This window comes from Geospiza fortis, unplaced genomic scaffold (genome assembly GCF_000277835.1).
Source record: "Geospiza fortis unplaced genomic scaffold, GeoFor_1.0 scaffold112, whole genome shotgun sequence".
Lineage (NCBI taxonomy): Eukaryota > Metazoa > Chordata > Aves > Passeriformes > Thraupidae > Geospiza > Geospiza fortis.
Window position 1 is genome coordinate 26,698,281 of NW_005054298.1, and position 19,944 is coordinate 26,718,224.

General features: G+C 39.3%; 1 protein-coding gene across 1 annotated transcript in view; it reads left to right on the plus strand.

Annotated features, from left to right (window-relative positions):
• Positions 1–19,944, plus strand: part of HECW2 (HECT, C2 and WW domain containing E3 ubiquitin protein ligase 2) — a 114,270-nt gene that overhangs the window by 65,111 nt on the left and 29,215 nt on the right. Inside the window, exons 14-20 of the mRNA XM_005415962.2 lie at positions 1–4; positions 2,794–2,900; positions 3,941–4,037; positions 7,507–7,590; positions 9,327–9,436; positions 12,852–12,972; positions 14,988–15,101. The exon at positions 1–4 is cut by the window's left edge and continues 127 nt beyond it. Coding sequence (XP_005416019.1) covers positions 1–4; positions 2,794–2,900; positions 3,941–4,037; positions 7,507–7,590; positions 9,327–9,436; positions 12,852–12,972; positions 14,988–15,101 — 637 coding nt within the window. The remainder of the gene's footprint in view (positions 5–2,793; positions 2,901–3,940; positions 4,038–7,506; positions 7,591–9,326; positions 9,437–12,851; positions 12,973–14,987; positions 15,102–19,944) is intronic.

Below are 19,944 nucleotides of genomic sequence, written 5' to 3' on the forward strand. Positions count from 1 at the left end.
CTGGGCCTCCTCCTCCTCGGGGGCACCGCCATCCCCTTTCACAGCATTCCATGTGGGGAGGAGCATGATCCTTCTGTAACAGTGCACCACTCATCTGTAAGGATTCACTATTTTTTCTGATAGCCATTGTTGGTTTTAACGTGTATGAATTCAGAGGAAAAATGTCAAACATGAGTTTTTCTTATTTTGAATTCGCAGTAACCCCACTTAACCACAGGAGAGCATCTGATTACAGATTACTGATTCCTGTATCCAGTCTTTCACTGACAAAATGTGCATTGTCTAGCGTGGTGTCTGCCAAGTGTGTTCATACATAACTGTGCAAAATAAGAGGGGGGAAAAGATGCATGTGAGACTATACATCTAGTTCTGCAGCTTTCCCATGAAGTGTAAAAAAACCATACCACATACAGCCTTTATCAGACTGCTATATGCCTTTGAATAAATATTTAATCTCTGCTTTCTCATCAGAAGTACATGGAAAACAGTATTTTGTTGTTATGTTGTCGTGCACCATTTTCACTGCCAGTCCCCATAGTGTTGTTGTCACTTCCTTATACTTGTAACCTTGTGTGCGTGCAGTGACTTGGACTTCAGTTGTACTTTATTTAAAAACCTCAATACTGTTGGCTGTAGGTTGTCTTTTCAGGAGAGGGCTATTCCATGCTAGCAATTAAACTTAATACAATTAAGAATAGCAAGAGAAATTATCTGATTTATCCTTTTCTTAGCTCAGTCTTGTGCCAGATGAAGGTCTGACAGGCCTCTGTTTCAGAGCAAACATGAATCTTGTCTGCCACTTCTCTACCAGGGCTTCCACTGAGCTGCAACAAGTGCCACAGCGCTGGTTGCATATCTCGTCACATCCTGTGTGAACATGGTTTAGTCAGCTCCCCTCCTGTGTCAGGAATACTGCAAATGGTTTTAAATAGCATTTTCCATCAGTTTTGTGATGTTGTGTATAAGACAAGAACCTATATACCTTCATATTGCTATTTAGATCTTGAGTAGGGTAAAGCAAGTATTTCTGTTTGATTGCTTTGTAGCAGAGCAGAATTTTTTTTCTTGACTTTACCCAATATGCACCCAAATTATCTTTCTTTAAGCAGCATCCAGTAGCTCTGCACTTAAAACAGGTATTTGTCCCAACCATGCTCCTGAAGTTGTCAGTGCTGCAAAACAAGTATAGTTTATCCAACAAGAAATGATCATAAATATTTCATATACATAGTAGTGCTTACCTGTCAAAATTTCCCACTCCATCTAGATACATGAAATTCCTTAAACAGTGTTTCTATATGCAATTTTAGAAGTGTTTCCTTGATATTGTTACAATTATTACTTGAATTAATTCCAGGTATAATTCCAGATAGGAATCTCAAGCATAGCAATTCCATACAGTATTACCATTCTAGTATTAATGATGCAATGATGTTCTTTTTTACATATGTATGAACCTGAACACCAGTTTTTCCTCTGCACTTCAGGGCTAATGTATTGCATATTGCATATTTGCATTTTTATTTCCTATTTTTAAGCTATTGCATAAAGGAAGTGTACACTATTGCAAAAGATGAGTACTTAATGAAAAAAAAATCTAAATACTTTCTTTGGCTTTAACTTGCCATGAACTTTGATGTTTTGAAGCCACTGACCCAGTTTTTACAGAGATGCTCTAAAGCAAACATGAACCAGTGTAAGGAATGCCTTTTTAGCTAAAGCTGAACTACAGTGTGAAGCTGGAGCTAATAATAATGGCATTCCTTTTCCAGCACGTTGCCTAACAGGAAATAATTCTACATTTTTCTGAAAGAATATTATGAGAGAGCAAAAAGGTCTTGGGAGATGTCTTGGGACTTTTGCTGCTTTGTGATCTCAGAGACTGAATTCAAAAGCAACCTTTTATAATTATTTGATCTTTTGCAGTTAGATGTTTTAGAGACCTTTGGAGCTTGGGAGTGCAGTTCAAATGCCTACCATTACATGTAGGCAGATAAATGGAGAAGTAAACAAAGAGGTCCAGCAGGATGAAAAAGAGGTTGATTGAATGTTCTATAGAGATAAAATACTGAATACTGAGAAATATCTGAAACCTCATGATGCAGTTAACTACAGCAGTTGCCCTGACATAACAAATGCCTCTAAGAACAATTTTGTATTGTGGTTCTACCCTAAAAATTGTTCATATGCAATTTTTTTAAGTCCAGAAGGTGAATACAAGAAAAACAGAACAGTGTTTCTGAATTACTCTAGGAGCCATGTTTTTACCAATTTTGGACTTGTTCGCTGTGCCTGAATGTGAACTCACTTTATTCTCCTCTGAGGCTTCAGCCACAAACTTCTTTCCACTTCAAATTTAGGGAAACTGCATTCATGCACAGGGGTAATAGAGGTGCTAATGAAGGAGCAGAATTTGGTTTCCAGAATTTTTCATGTAGATAAAGATGTCCATTAATTACAAAAGACAAAATTAAATTACAAAATCAAAAAAGATATCCCAGTTTTGGGTTTTTTTGGGTCTCTTTTCAGAATGGGGCTGTTTAAAAATAGCAGTAAATTTTGCATTAGTTTTGATTCTTCCTATTAATAGGCTCAGTATGCTATATGCTCAGTATGTCTTGCTAGTACCTGTCCTAGCAGCACACCTGCTTCCTGCTGCAGTGGTTACTGGGGATAGTGATCAAGCAAAGCCTTGATGCATGTGCTTGGTTCTAAGCCATATAAATTCTCACTTTTCTGTACCTGAGTGCTCGTGCTGGCACAGAGACACTCACTGTGGTTGCTTGCACGTTTTCAGGTCGGAGAGGACTCCCGCCATGCAGGACCCCCCGTTTTGCCAAGACCATCCAGCACATTTAACACAGTCAGCAGAGCTCAGTACCAGGATGTGGTTCCAGTGGGTATGTCAGCATCCAGCCTCTGCTCAGAGTTCTCCATCACTGAGGGGCCATGGCAGGGTGCACTGCTGGGGTTTCCATTCACTTGGGATGGCTGGAAGTTGCCATTTCTTATGATCCTTCTGTCCATTAGCATTTCCCCACTGTTCAGTTGGAGCTGTCAGAGCTGGAAGTGTGCAGAACCAAATAAGTGATGTATTTTACCTTCCTAGCTCACATACTCTGTGTGCTCACAGGATGAACTGAAGCCAGGGAGTCAGATTGGGTCCTAATTGGACTCCGTGTATTCCCAGAGTTTTAACTTTTTTTTTTTTTCCCCACAACTTGTGAGCATCTGTTTTGGCAGGATTACAGAAAGTGTTAATCAGCTTGGAATTAGCCATTAGCTTAACTTCTGTTCTCAGTTACATACACACAGAGTTACTGACTTCTGTGCCACCACGTACAGAATGTAGCTTGTTAAATCTAACAGCTGTCACATTGTGCTAAATCAAGATAAATTAACATGATTAACTCTAACTGACTCTTTGTACTGTGGTGTGTTTACTTGAAAACCTCTGCCCATTTAAATCCTCCCCCTTGCCATGGACATGATGTGCATGCTTCACAGGATCAGCCATTAATGAGGATTTGATATGGGTTTTTCCAATGGCTGCTTAATGTTTGAGAATAGATGCAGTGAAAATCAAGGTCTCTGCAATTTTATACATACAATAAATATTCTGGTTTGGCCTTAGCTAAAAGTGTAAGTGCTAAAATATAATAGAAATTGCTAACAGAATTATAGCTGTTAGCATAATTCTGTTACGTTATTCTGTTTCGAAAGGATATGTCACAATGAGATTTGGTTCATAGTCATAACAAGTGTGTTCCTTAAAAAACAATAGAATTGGTAGCCTTACATACAAAAGTATCAACCCAGTACTTCTAAACTCAAAACTGTCAAGGTGAAGTATGTCATTATTGTTGAGGACTCAAAGGAATGTCGTCCTTTGTTTTGGGATCTCCTTTTTTCAGCATGATACTGTTGTTAATGCTTTCAGCTTACAATGACAAGATAGTTGCATTTCTGCGGCAGCCCAATATCTTTGAAATTCTACAAGAGCGCCAGCCAGATCTTACCAGGAATCATTCACTCAGGTAAGAAAATTAGTGAAGTTTGCTATTCCCATTTCAGTAAAAATGCTAATTACAGTTAGTTACTTTCATTAATTAACAGTGGAACATAACAGAATGTAGACTTCTGGTGACTTCAAGTATATTCATAAAGCTGTGGGAAATAGTTCTTTACTGTATTTCTGTGTAACAGGCTGCTATAACGAGGTTGAGGAGAACAGAGGTAATGTTTAATTATCAAATAAAGATGCAGACAAGAAAATGTTTGGAACAACTGGCATAAGAGATTTGTTGATGTCTTCCTAATATGCCAAGACAGCTGGATGGCACAGCAAATGTGCCCATTCATTTAGCTGGGAGCATGAGGCAGAATGGCATTTGGATTTGTCCTTATCTTTGCAAAGCACATTTACAGAAAGGCTGTCCTGACCTCATGACGTCCGGAGGTAATCTTACATCAGTCCGAATTTTTTGTCTTTCCAAAATTTACAAAATGGGGTATCTACAGATTTTTGCACAGTGCAACAAGATCTGAGGAAGGATGATCTTATGTTGTGTGGTTGTTGTAACTCCCTCATCTGTTTAGACTTGGAAATGGAAACACCAGCAACTTGGCTGGTAGTGACCGGAACTGAAATGAATGTATCTATCCTTTCTTGGACGCTACATTTTAAAACTTGGTTTGATTGTTGGCAGTGTCTCTCCTGTGCAATGCTGTGTTCCAGAGTTCTACCCACACTGTCTGGCATGGCAGCCAGCACTGGTGCTCATTTTTCTTCTGTTCCGTGTTACTTACTTCCCTTTTCCTCTGTGTCCTGCAAGTTCCCAAGATTCAACAAGCTGCCCTGTTTTGCAGTCTCCCTGTGTGTAGTGTAACAAGTTTTGTGATGTGACTTCTGTGTTAAAGACATGGTTAACCCTCTAAAGAAATCCCAGCTGCCAAATCTGAAATAACACACTAGCAGAATACAAGCTCTCTAGAAAATACAGCAGAAGTCTGCAGTTCTCAGCATGCCAAAACACTTGTACCCATATCTGCAGGCAAGTTTTTCCCACCAGGCTTGGTTTAAAATCTGCTGGGAAGTAGCATACAAACAATTTCTGGTTGCTTGTAGTTTTATTGCTTCGTATTCTTTTTCCCAGGGTGCTTGATTTCCTTCAGTCTGATAGTAATTGGTGTAATTTTATTCATGTGTGTTGTGGGTTTTTTTAACAAATTAGACTTCAAATTGCTCACAAGGCTTGTTGGTATTCCCCGATTCTGCTTCTAGCAGAACCTTGCTTTCTGATTACAGATTCATAATTTCCCACAAACTTGATTTCTCAAGAAAAGATGGGTTTCAGATTAGAAATGAAATATCAGAGGATTTTCTGTACCTCCTAATTTGCTTGAGATTATATGTCCTTCTGTACATTTACTTTGGAAGGAGACTGAAGATACATGCCTTAACTGACGTTTTTCAGCAGAATGATTGGGGTTTTAATGAACATAATTTTATTTTACATTGAATGAGATTGGTCAGAAAAGCCATTCTCTTAAGCTGAATGGTTCTGTTCTAATTTTAGTATTTGAAGTTAGTAATTTGATTAAGGTAAATTATTTTCCATTATACTTCTCCTATACCCTTCTAGAGCTGATGCTTCAGTAAGATTTTAATTTTTATAAAGATCCCAGTTTTATTTTTCCTGGTTAGTCTTTTTAAGACCCTGATTTAGCAAATTATTGGAATCCATGTCTATTTGACACATTGTGAGACTAAGCAACTCCATGGACATTGCTGTAACACCTGAAAAATAAAGACCTAACTAAAATCCTCCAGTATAAATTCTTTGTGTATTTTTTTTTAAATAGTGATTAGTACAACTGCCAGTAATCTCTTCCTTTGAGGACCTTGGTGCAGTTGAAGTGAAATTATAATTATATTGAATATTCCTATTATTAATATTATTGTAATTATTACGTAGGTGAGGAGGAAAATCAGTATTTGGCCAGTGGAAAAGGACAAAGATAATTTGAAAAGATCTCTGACATTTTCTGTCTAAAATAATTTCTCATTACCTTAGAGAAAGAAGAGATAAGAAGTTGAGAGTCTATTAAAATATAAAGTGAAAGTATACTACATGTAGAAAATTGCTGTTCAGAGATCTCATGGTGGAGTGAGAACATTATACTTACCATATCTTTGTTAGGCATGTTGCCAAGATTAAATCTTCTTCCAAGCCACTGCAGGTACATCTGAGAGGCTGCTAAATAGTGTAAAGGGCTTCAGGCAAAGACACCTGTTGTACATTAAATATAATTTATATCTTAATGGAAGGTAAAAGACATATATATTTTAAAAAATCACTGAAATCACAACTCTCAGTGGTAACCCTAGGAAGTCATGGATTGCATTCATTTGGAAGGCTGCATATATTAGTTAACCCAGAAAATGTCCTTCTGGTTTCTGGTGTTGCTGCCAACCAAACAGTGGGATATATTTTATAATCCACCATTTATTTCCTCCAGCCTTGCCATTTGGGCACTGATGTAAAGTGAAGTGGGCTCTGGAAGTGTCCTGATGTCCCTGCCCTGCCGATTGCATGGAGTGTTTTTGACCTTCTTGTCAGTGTTGGTAATAGGACATGGGGTAGACAGACCTATGAGCTGAGCTAATGCTGCTGGTCTAACACAGAGGTCTTTTCTGTTTGTTTGGGGGTTTTCTCCTTTCAATTTGGGACTAGGTTTAGGTTTTACTACATGGGTTTGATTCTTGTTTTCTTTTCCTCCAGAAGTGTAAAGCCAAATTAGAATGTATCTCTACTGTACTATCATACTGATAAAGAAAAAATATGAAGGATGTACTTGTATTTCAGAATGCAGGGAAAGGCTCTGCAGAGAAAAATAATAAGAATCCAAGGAATTATATTCAGATCCTAAAATTATGTGTGCTACCATGCTCAGAACTTAGGATGCATAGATTCCACAACAGTGACCAGACTGGGTCTAGGAGAAAGGATGTGTGCTTAGATGAAATAGAGGGGGGAAATACTGCAGTTTTTTTACTGGAAGATATCTTAAATGCAGTGTGGTATGAAAACACTGGCTTTAAAATCGCAAGTATGCATTGTAATGTATGGCTTGCGTTTGTCTAGAGATTCAGAAGAGACAGTGAACTCTTTAAAGAGTTCAGCCTCCTACTTTGAATTCAGAGACATGGACTTGAGTGTGAATTTGAGGGATTGATTTTTTTTTTTTTTACTCTTTGGGTGTCTACCCTCCAAGAGCATGAACACATGAGCATTCAAGAGATGAGGGCAACGGGAGCATCCTTCCTCAGAACAAAGTAACTTTTTGGTTGTAGTATTTTACTGCTCACATGGGCTTGGTGTGACAGAGAAAAAAAGCAGGGAAAACCATAACCTAGAGATTTCTGATATACTCTCTGCTATGGTACATGTTGATGCTTTATTTGCAAAAGATATTTTGAAAGCCTTTTTTTTGCTCACACAGGGAGAAGATCCAGTTCATCCGGACAGAGGGAACCCCTGGGCTGGTGCGTTTATCCAGTGATGCAGACCTTGTCATGTTACTCAGGTAGGCACTGCTGCTGCCCATGCACATGTGGAACACCCTGTGGCAGCTGTTCAGGAGCTTTCAGTGAGCAGTGTGGGCTGATGGTATCACCCAATCGTTTGCCTTTCCCTCCCTGGAGTTGCAGCTGGGAGAGCTACAGCTCAAGGCTCAGGTTTTATTTTCATCACGTTCAGTTCTAGATGGTAGTTGAAGGTCACGCTTTTCAAGTGCGACCTTCAGCTACTTGTGATTCATATAGGTTTGCCCAGGCCACCTTTAATTGTCCTGTTGCATCCAGCCCTGATGCTTAGAAAGGTGGTCCAGCTCAGATCTTTATTCAACAATGAGCCTTGTGCTACTTTTAGACTGCATCTGTTTAGTTCTGTGCTTTGGGAAGTGCCTGTTTGTAAAGGCACATACTTGAGAGGTCTTTTTATTACTTAATATCTCTCTTACCTCTTCACTATGCTGTCAAGCATTGTCCCCTTTAGTGAAGGCAATATTCTTAGACTTCAGAAAATGGGAAGCTGATTCTTTACTACTTTTCATTTAAGCTATTAACTCGAAAAATCAGGCAGATTTTTTGCTAAAATTAAACCCTTCTATCTTGATACTGTGCTCTCATCCACTGTAAAAATGCATCAAGAAGTTCATGGGTACCTTTAAAATGGAATCTAGTGAAATAGAATTGACATTAGCAGTTGTATTTTGAGGCCAGGTTGCATAATCCTTTCTGGTCCCTAAATCTCCAAGTTATTACAGCTATTAAAAATCTCATTTTAAATCTATGTTTGGGCCTTTTTGAAATGTAAATATTGTTTCTTAAAAAACGTTTTAAAATGTGTAACTTGGAGGAAAACATCACATGGCCATGACTGCAAAAAGAGCTGTCAGAAAGGACCCGCTTAAAAAAAGTCTAGATATTTGTTCGGTGAACAGACTGAGTAAAAAGCATTTTTTATTTGAGCATTGTTTTCATTGCACTGGATAGTATAAGATTGGCTTGCCGTTCTTTCTATAGGTCAATCTTTGAAAATAATTTTAACATATTATTGCAGCAGTTTATTTGTGTCATGTTGCACATTCAAAATACCTTTTTATACCAGACCCATTCTGACATTAGATATTCTGTCCCTTTTTGGATTTGCTTGTCAAATTTGGGAAAGACTGAAATTTTTATATATATATATATATGCATACATACACACACACAGATGCAGTGATTAGGCTGCAAAATGTTTGAGTTTTTTCACTTAAAAAGTTGTGTATCAGTTATAAATGAAGCATGAAGTAACTGAGCTTGAACATGCTAGATGTGATACCTGGGTCAGCAGGACTGTTATTAAACATAAAATGTTGTGCTAACAAGCTTACCAGTCAATACACTTAACAAGTTCAGATGTGATTCTTAATCCTGGAGGCTTAGAATGTTTCTGAATAAGGTTATTGACCCCTTTGTAATGAGAACATTAAGAAAAAAAAACACCAAAGAGGGGGGCCCATGAATTTTCAAGGCTGATTAACTATATTTTAACCTTGAGAGCAAATACCCAAATAGCAGTTACTGCTTTCCAGTACTTTCAAAATCTGCTTGAGGAAATGGCAGTAAAATATTTTGTAGCACTCTTAAGTGCGCATAGTGGAAATAGGTGACTACCAAAGAATGCAGGTTAATAACTAGAAATTTATCCCTAGAAAGTGAAACCTGCCATTTATTCAAATAAATATGTTCTTTCTTCTTTGGTCCTTTTTGCCAGCTTGTTTGAGGAGGAAATAATGTCATATGTGCCGCCACATGCCTTACTTCATCCCAGCTATTGCCAGTCCCCGCGAGGCTCGCCGGTGTCTTCACCTCAGAACTCTCCAGGTAAGTTGCTCAGGCAAAGCTTCTGCAGGGGCTCCATGAAACCACTTCTTGTCCTTGATAAGACAAAGATCTAGACTTTTGAGCAAAGTCAACAAGTCCAATTGCATTTGACTGTCCGACTTGAACCTTTGCCTTGGGCTCACAAGATGCTTTGCTGGGTGTATGCAACTTGATTTTGTTCTGACTTGTAAAAAAGCATGCAGACTTGTTTCTCACTGGTGTGAAACAATTAACTGACTGCTCATGCCAGCATCCTGATGCCTGGAGATTTAAAGCATGGATCTAATAGTTGTACATTAAAATACCAATGTAATGGGGCTGTGGGGCCATGAGGGTCAATTTTATGTATAAAAGCCAGCCTGTTGTACTTGAACACAAGTTCAAAACATAGCATACTGCAGCTGTCTGAATATTCATGTCAGAATGGAAGGAAACTGATATTCCAAATTCTGAGTTGCAGATCAGAACTAAGTCATTGCAAGTATGACAAGTTCCATTTGAAAGCCACGTTGATAGATGTTGCTATGCTTAGTTTCCTCAAAATAACAGATAAATCGGAAGTGATTTAAGGGGATTTCTACAAATTTGATAACAAAAATATAGATAAATAGAGAACATTTAGGGTGTAGGCAGCTCTAGGTAGTTCCAGACAACAAGAAATTTTTATCAGAAAAAGAACTGTGGTTTTCATGGGCATTTGCCTGTCCACAATAACAAAAAGCTTTGCCTTTTCATGAAATCAAATTAAACGCATTCACAAACATGCGGTAACTTTTCCTGCTATTGAACAAAGGACCTCTGTAAAATCTCTCTGAAGAAACTATCTGAAGACTTTAATGATCTTAGGCTTTCTGTGAAGCAGTGAAATACAATATTCACATTTATTAATACTTTCAGTATGTATATAGTTTAGATATAACTGTTTCCCTTTATTGAAAAGAAGGGAATGATCTGCATCTATGCGTCTTACTTTCAACTGCAAACCTGGCAGTCTTTTATAAATAAAACTAGTTTTGGCTTCCAGAGTTAAGATTTCTTAATCACTGGTATGTGCACCAAAGCGTGCTGCGCATAGCTTCATTCCAACAAAGTAATTCCAAAATGCACTGAGTCTTTTACATGTGATATTCTCATTTACTCACAGTAGCAGTAGACAGTAGAGAAGGAACAGTGGTGGGTTTAGTCTCATTCTCCCTAAAATTGTAATCTCTCTTCTGGCTCATAGAAAAATATAGAGAGACCATTGAATCTCCCTGTCAGTCTGCAAGCATGCATGTTTGTGTTGGTGTACAAATGACTTTTTTGATGAGAAATTGTAAATAGCCCATGTTTCTATGGAGGCTCTGTTTTTTCTCATCAGCTAAGCTGGCTGTGCTGCACTGCACGAGGTGGGGTGTTAAGGATCCATTGTTCAGATCAGTCACAATCACTTGTACTTTCTGTTTTGGAAAAGATGAATAGTCATGAAGCTACTCTTTATATCTGCTTTAGAATATAACCTCTTTGAAAATCAAGTATGATTATCACATCACTGGTGGTTTTTAGCTGTTCCATTAACATCTTTTGTTCCCAAGGCGGAAGTAATCACTATAATTGCCCAGGAATTTCTTGGCATATGCATCTGATTTGCAGTGAGGACTTGTCATGTGCTGACAGAATATTATGATGCTGATCTCTGAACCATGAAGTAATGTGTTATCAGATTCATGTTTTGTGGTACCCTTCAAAAAATCCAGCTTCCTTGAGGGGTTAACATTAAAGTATATTTTTGTTGCCTTTTTCTGGTGACTGCATTTTTGTACATTGTTTGACCCAAAGGAAAACAAACAAGAGAGGGAAAGGCCAATAGTTAAAAGGCTTGTTTACTGTTTCTGTAAGTTTTCAGGAGATTTCAGCTCAGTGTGCCTTTAGAAGCTCTTGGTGCTCTCAGTAAAAGAAGAAAACCACTATAGAAGAATCAATGACCACGATCGATCTGTGTTTTCAGAGGGATCCTTCATGTTCCTTCTGGAGCCCTGCAGATTCCATGATATTTACTATCCTCCCACACTTCACTTGAAGCCTGGAACAAGTGCCAAGTGTCTTTCTGGTTGGACAGGTCTTTTAAAGACCTGTTAAATGGCATTCAGCGTTGTTTGTGAGCTCACTGGCTCTGATCTGTGCAGAGATAGACTCTGCAGCTCCTTCCAGCCCCCACTTCCGCAGGATGTGCTGTCGCCTTTTCTGTCAGACCCATGGGCTTTGTGGCTGCTCTCCTTCCCCTTCTCTGCCCACAGGCTGAACGGATGCACCTCCTCTCTTGTTTTACCTGAAACCTTACGTTCCCATGCCTTCCCCCACAGTAGCAATCAATGTTCTGTATTGGCTTAGCTTCATGCAGTGAGCCACAAGCAAACTTGCATGAGGAACTGAGGTAAAAGACGGAACTCTGCAGAAAAGCTCATTTGTGCTTTCAGTGCATTACAGGTGACCACTAGTTCCAGAGAAGTAGTTGGCAACTTATGTGTACTTTACGGCATGAAAAATTTTAAACATCATCCAAATTTTTTGTGGGGTGTCTACACAGCCATGCAGGGAAGGAGTTTAACTGCCTCCTTGGCACCCTGCCTTGCAATCAAATCGGTGGAAGTCATTTATCCAGGGAGGCAGTGGAAGTCCTAATGATGGCCATTTTCAGAATAGATCAGACTAAACACTTACTTTGTATATACTGTACATGCAGTTGTAGGGCATGCCTTTTTTTTTTTTTGGTGTAAAGATCTCACCTCTTCTTGCTTTTAAGAAATTGACTTTCAAAACCAGTTTTTCAAAATTAAATTCACTTACATGACCATCATGTATGTTTCTGCAGCCACAGATTAAAAGTTCCACGAACTTATATTTGGTAGTCTTTCCATTCTTCCTATATTTTTCTTCCTTGTTACTTCCCCAGGGAAAATCTTCCACTAAGGAATTTCCAAATATTTTCCTTCCTCCTCTTGGTGTAGTCAACATGGGCAATGCAGAGTCCAGCCTATTTTTGCTTCATTTCTGAGTAGTTGTTTTCCTGATAATATTAAAACCAGAACAGAACATTTATTGTATTAACTATTATAAAGGTAAGACATAAAGTCTACTTGAAAAACAAAAAGTCTTTCTAGTCGCTTGTGTTGTTTTTAAAATCCATCTTTTGCATTGACCTGGATTTACTCTTTTAAGATTTACTTTTGAAAGATGATACTATTGGAAGTTAGCAACCAAAAAGTCTTGGATGCAGAGCAGATTTGAAGATATGCAGCTTTTACTCTTTATGAAGGTGACTAAACCAAACACATACCATGCATATCTCTTGCTGTGAAGGAGTCTTTCCAGGAGCAGATGGGACATCCATCAGTTGGTGTCACACAGCTCATTCTGTGCCTGTTGCTCCCTGCAGGTACTCAGCGTGCCAACGCCCGAGCTCCAGCTCCGTACAAAAGAGACTTTGAAGCCAAGCTGAGGAACTTCTACAGGAAGTTGGAGACTAAAGGATATGGACAAGGCCCAGGGAAATTGAAGTAGGTTGAAGCATCTCATGAAACTGGATTTCTTTTCAGGCAGCTGGCCTTGTCTCGCGCATCTGCAAGCTTCTTCCCATTAGAAGGAATGCAGATGTTACGGTTACCCAGGCATTTCTGGGAATAGAAAACCTGTAATAAAAGACTTAATGCCAGTATGTGATTCATAGCAGAGGATACAGCAAGTTCTGAGCACCTCTGTGCTTCCTCCAACTATGTTTTTGTACAGACAATATTACCAATACAGTGCCAAAAGGAGCTTTGGGGCTTTGGGAAGACGCCTGCAGAACAGGAGGCATCTGAATTCTTCCATTATGATATAAACAGTTATATTTTCTCATATCTTTTTCCACTAAAAAAAATTTAGATAGACATCTCTTTTGTACATCATTGCCTGTTCTGATACCACGGTCCTCTTTAGTAAAGAGGATTCATACATTAAATGTTACTAAACTCTAAGGATTGCCTTAAAAAACAGCTGGTATTTTTATTTTAGAACTTGGAATGGTAGAGTACTTGGAGTGAGGTCTTCCCTTCTTCATTTATTAGCTAATCATGTGATTATGTGCTGTTATGTATAAGAATTTTTCTCACAAGATACTTTCAAAATTTTGTAAATTACCAAGTCTTGTGCCAGTTATCAAACTCATAGCCATGAGGCACTAGAACATGATTTAATCATTTCCTCTGTTATAAAAAAGGGGTTTTCTAATTTTTTTTAAATTTCCTTCAGCCAGTCACTTCTCTTATTTTGCAGAAATCTGTGCAAAGCTCAGACTTCATTCATGTGAGCTTGTTACAAGTTTTGCAAAACTGAAATGGGATTAAAATGCTGTTGTTTCGACAAGTCTTAAGAGGCAAAGGTTGAGCAATATCTGCCTAGAATATAATGAAATCATAAACAGTTAAAGCCTTATCTATGAAGGCTTTGTCCTGAATGCTTGGGCAAATAACTGGTGGGGAGCATTTGCTCCTTGTAAGAATCTGTTCCATTTCTTACACCCTTTTTTCCCTGCCCTTTCTTCCCTGACCTATTTGCCATCACACTGTAGATTTTTAAGCTGTAGTTTAACATGTGAATGGAAGTTTTCTCTGGGTTGCTTTCCCAGGCAGCAGCACTGACTTGTTCAAAGCAGGGCCCAGCACAGCTCCACTGCTGCCTGGGTCCTCTCTTTGCCCAGGTGCTTGCTCAGCTCCAGGCTGTCCCCTTGCATGTCGTTGGCAGGATGGCTCAGTGCAGTCACTGAGCTCTGCAGGGCCACTGGGCCATTGCAGGAGCTGGGGTGGGTTCAGCTGCCTTCCTGCAGCTGCTGGCTGATGGACACACACAGAAGGCAGTATTTGAATATAGAGCAAGTGAAGTTTCAGGAAACTAATTACACACATTTTTTTGGCAGAGGATAAAATGTTTAAGTAAGGAGGATTCTTTCACCTCTTCTTTTAGATCTTTATGACACTTCCTCATTTTCACAATTTTTCTTTCAGAAGGTACATAGCGTTTTCGCATGTGATGCTTCAGTGGGGTTTTGTACAAATAATTGCCATTCCTTCTGGACTTTTTGTACCATCACACACTCAAGGATAATGTAGGGATGTATGTTTCTGGGTTTACCGTACTGTGACTTTCCATGGTTTTATCTTTTTCTGTGTTAAGAGATTGATTTTTACTGAAAGGATGAGACTCTTGCTCACAGTTAGACTCCCTTAGAGGCCCAGCTTCACAAAAGGATTTCAGACTTAATGAAAATGCCAGCTTTAGGACCTTTCTGCTTAAGACTTTAAGGAAGAACCAAGGTAGACAAAACAAAGCTACTCTTCTTTGTACAAGGGACATTTTATTGAAACATAAGGGAGAGCATTGGAGGAGAACAGGAGCTTCCTGATCTGAATAAAATTATCCGGTAGAAACAAGTATCTCTGAAATCACCTTGGTTACTATCCTGCTGTGTAAATAGATGTTTTCTGATGTGGTTCATGTTCACAAATTGCTGTTTCAAAATAATTTTGCCCTTCAGATTAATCATCAGGAGAGATCACTTGTTAGAAGATGCCTTTAACCAGATCATGGGCTACTCAAGAAAAGACCTGCAGAGAAATAAACTCTATGTCACGTTCGTTGGGGAAGAAGGGTGAGTAAAACAGGGAAGTATTTGTGGTCTGAGAACACAGTGTCTTGTACCTCCTCTCTCACCAGATTGTTATCTAGAGAGAAAAGAGGAAGAACTGTGGTCAGGAAATGCCACATACACAAGCCTAGAACATACAGCTGTTCAAGATGGCTTCTTAAGCATTTGCAATGTAACATATCCTGCCTGTGCAGAAGTAATGTGAATTTTCCCAGTAGTTGCTGTGTGTTTCAGAATGTTGCTGGGAAAGCAAGTTAAAAACCAAACAACTTTCTTGTGTTATTCATATTTCTTTTCTCTCAATGCTGTTGTGTGTCCAGGGCTTACCAAAAGACAGCTGCCATTTGTTGGAGGGAGTGTGCTTTCAGAGTAGGCTATGGGCTCAGTCCTTAATTTAGCCCCTAACTGAGGCACTGGGAGCAGAAAGCCCTCAGTACTACAGAAGGTGCTCTCTGCCTCTTCAGGCCAGGGCCTACATCACAAAAAAAAGCAACTGGGCTGTTGCCGAAAACCCCAAATATTCCCCATGCTTCAAAGTCACATTCAGAGAATGCTCAGTCTGTGTCTAATGAAAGTCTAATGTGTTACAGGTTGTGAGATGTGCTTTGCAAAGCAACATGTGGTTAGATTTCCTTTGCAAGTGAAACTGAAACAATGTACTATTTGCCGCTTTTGTCTCTTGATTTGTGCCCCCTTTGGCAGGCCTTAAAGCCCACTTGTCTGTTGTTGAAACGGTTCATGAGTATATTTATAAATATTCAAACTTTTATTCCATGATATTCAGAAAACTGCAGCAGCACAGTGCTTGGAATGCTGTAGTGTGGGCTATTGCCATGCAATGGGTGAGTCTTTAAAATGCAAAGTTGTAATAGAAACATCTCCTACAAGATTAGATAATATTAATATGTCTTTGAAAACCTCTAAATCCTACTGCTTGTTTAAAGTTCACCCTGAAGCACTTTGTGTTAATAAAGATCCAGTGAAGTCTTAAAATAAAGAATGTTTACAGCTGAGAGCCAAGTGTGGACTTGTTCATATAAATAATATCACCATGCTGTCTGAGGAAAAACTCAGAACTGGAATGGCAAGGCTGGTGCACAATGAGATTATGCTGTATTGACAAAGGAGGGTGGGGATGCAGGAGCAAGGCCTGCTTTACACAGCCCCTACCAGCCTTTACTTTCACAGCTACAGCCTCAAATCAGATTTTAAAATGAAAGGCAAATTCTTTAAATCATACATGAGATAGAGATTGATCCAGATACACCATTTCCTTTCATCAGATGTCAGACTTTTGCATTTCACCACTCAGCAACATGAAGAGTGACCTGGAAATGGGGGCGACGCCTCCTGTCCCCATTATATCCAGCTTTACATGAGACTTTAGCCTTAATGGAAAAGAATCAGTTCATTAGGAGCAAAGACAAATTAAAATGACATCAGTCCTTTATTTACACACCTGTATTTTTAATGAAGAAAGGATGTGTGCAACAGTATTGTTTCATCAGAGATGGTGCAAGGATATGTATCACATCCAGCTCCTCATTTGGCCAGGTGAAGAAAGACAGGTCAGGGTGGAGGAGAGGAGGAATACTGAAAGATAATTGTTTCCTATTTGCTCCTCCTTTTTTAAGACTGCAAGTAGGAGTTTGCTTTTGCATTTCTTTTCCTCTTGGTAAAGAGACCTAAGTCATAAAGTGATGGGTAAGGAAATAATTACATAATACAACGTTTTAATAACTCTTGATTTATTAATATATAAAATAGTAAGTGGGGCAACTCAGACATGGTTATTGCTGTTCAAGTGATTTCTGTCATAAGTCTCATAATGTGTATCTTCCTCAAATCTTCAGTTTCTATACTCATCAATTGTGATGCTCATTTAATGGTTTTTATACACTCATTCATTTTGGTAATAAATTACAAAAAAACATATAGAAAAAATATGGTTCCTTGTTTTTCCTGAGTTCTTTGAACTACTAGGAGAAGCTGCTTTGCATTTAAGAGTGGTAAATCTGAAATATTAATGGTGGTTCCTAGGAGACATGAGTCATGTTGCCAACAACATATTACTCTCCTGAATATCCAAATGCCCCACAGTTGCAGCTGGTGTGTGGTTGCATACCTCTCATATGAAGTTTTCTCACCCTTGTGCCAAGCCTTTAATTGTAGGATAAATCTGACTGGCAGCGCAGGACTCTCATGATTGATTTATTTAACATGACTCACAGTAACTGCATACAGAGGGAGCTGTATGAAGTGCCTGATAGTCAAGCACACAGTTTCCTTTCTGTCTCAGGATTTCTTAGTGTGTCTGATTATCCCAGAAGTTTGCAAGAGTCTTGCAGGTGACCCTTTACTTGATCCTGGTATTTGTGCCAAGATTAAGAGGAGATTAGCCCGATGAGCTGCTGCTTGTCCATGGCTCTAGATTTCTCCTTGGAAGCTGGAGAGGTTTATCTTACCCCCCTGTTCAGAGCTGAGCAGTGATCTGGGACAAGTCACAGGAATTACAAATAAAAGCTGTAGGTGCCACAGGTGCAATGGCAAAAAAGGACTTCTCCAAGGAGCAGTGTGGGCACCTCAGAACCTCAAACTGCCCATCCTTCAGTCTCCCTTTGCATTAAAAGAAGCCTGAGCAGGCAGAGGTTATGAGCTTAGAGTGAGGTTAATCAGACTTTGGTTTTATAATGGCTGTGCAGAGATGCCACAGAAACAATGAAAAAGGGTCAGTCTTAAAAGGGTGCATTAATTTTTATTTATTTTTTGTGTGTGTGTGGCTGATCCCCTGTGCCCAAAACAGAGCTGGGTTTTCTCTCAGCTGGTTTTGCCCAGATGCCAAATACCAGCTCTGAGGGTTTGACAAATTGACACTTGCTACAAATTGCTCAAAGATCCACTAAAATCAGGGAGGCTTTGGCTGAACACAGAGGTTTAACCTTGTGGCTCAGACTGTGGGAGATAAGGCAGGATGTGATTTCCTCTGAGATTCAGGAATGTTCAGGTTGGAGTGAACCAGTGTTTTTAATCTGAGTTTTTCAATGCCATACAGTTAGGTCATTTTTATACCTGTTGGATTTGTTCCAGTATTTGTTTGTATTTCAGCAGGGAATGGCAGGACATAATGTGGGTTTTTTTCAGTGACGTGGATGTATTAACCAGAAGTGTCTAATTATCTTTATTGATTAACCTTATCTTATAAAGAAGTAGTCACTCAGTAGAACAGTCCATATCCTGTACACTGCAGAAAGAGAAAATGATGAATTTACTCCCTGGGTTGTACTGCTCTGTATGCTGTGAGAGTAAGTGATGGATAAAGGACAGCCTGCTCTGTCTTGGGTCAGAACAGTAGGTCAGAGTCATTATTTACCTTTTGAATATAGAGTGAGAATTTCCTCTTTTTGCAAATCATCATCCCAATTCACTTGTGTACAGGGAGAGGCAGAAGTGGGACACACACCTGTGTTCTGCATAGATCTGTGTATTTATAGAGCTGCATTTACAGCAGCTCTGAGGGAGATGGGGAGGGAAGGAGAACCTGGGATTTCTGAGATGAATTAGAAAAGCTTTCTGTTAAAAATCCATAGAGCTTTACTGTTAATTTCTTTCAAATGGTCAAACTGTCTTCCTCTGAATGACCACTGCCAGAGTTCATTTTTGCTTACTTTTTATGTCAGCAGTAACACCTTGCTTTCCTCCTTGTGATCCACCACTTTTTAGTCAGATAATATGGTTGGAGCTCTTGCTTTGGTCTGTAAGTCTTTAGGGCAGTAAGATCCTGATGTGCTGTGAAGGATCCTAAAAGCAGATTAGTGACACAATGTGACCTTTATCCAGGTTTATGTATGGTGTGTGTATGGCTCTGGATGGTGTGGGGGTACATTACAGTTTCTGTTCCCACCTGGAGATGCCTTACAGACATCAGGCAGGAATCTCATCCTGCACTATAATTATTATTATATTGCTATATTTCCTGCAATGGAAACAAAGTTATATTACCAATAACCCAAAAAATCCCAGAAATAAAAATGCTAATCCAAGAATTTTCTATCAGTGCCTTGTGGGTCAAGAGAGCTGAAGGTTTCACAGCTTTCCTTGCTGCATTTTTCAGCCTCTCTGTTGGTTTTCTTCTTATCCAGTGTGTTTCAGGTTTAGTTTCATTCTCTGCAAAACTGAGATTCTCTTCTAGGCATTCCGTATTCTCAGGTTTCATTCTGCCTTTTGTGATCCTGTTTTTGTTCTAGAGGCAGTCTTACTCCTGTTGATGTCTGGAATGGAGTTATCTTCTTCTTTTGTTATTTTGTCTCCTTTACACATGAGGGAGAGCTTCCTCTCCTGCAGCCCATCAAGCCAGGCCCCTCCACTGTGCTAATCAGATTTTCTCCTGCTGCCATCCCTCTCCTATTCCCAAATCACTGTTCCCTTCCACTTCAGCAGCATGTACTGCAACCACTGCTGCTAAAAGTGCTGCATTTCTCTTCATGCTGAACCAGCTTCCCCCTCTCTCCTGTGTCTGTAACCACTCACCTGCCTCCAAAGGAGCTCTGGTGTCCTTTGCTGCCCAGAAAAATGGGCTCCCCTTGATCTTTGGGGCTCTGAGTGTTCCCACAGCATCCCAAACCATCCTGAGGGATACTGAGTACAGTCATGCCTATCCTTCTGAAAAGGCTGGATGGAATCATCTTCTGATGAGTCAGATGCTTCTTGCTGTTTGTAATACAAATGTAACTGAGTCAATTTTGCCTTTAAGTACTTTCACTTTTATGACATCCCACTTAATATGCTGACATTTTGACCCATGCTATAGTTAAAAAAAAATAAAAATCAAAAAACAACCCAGTGATTT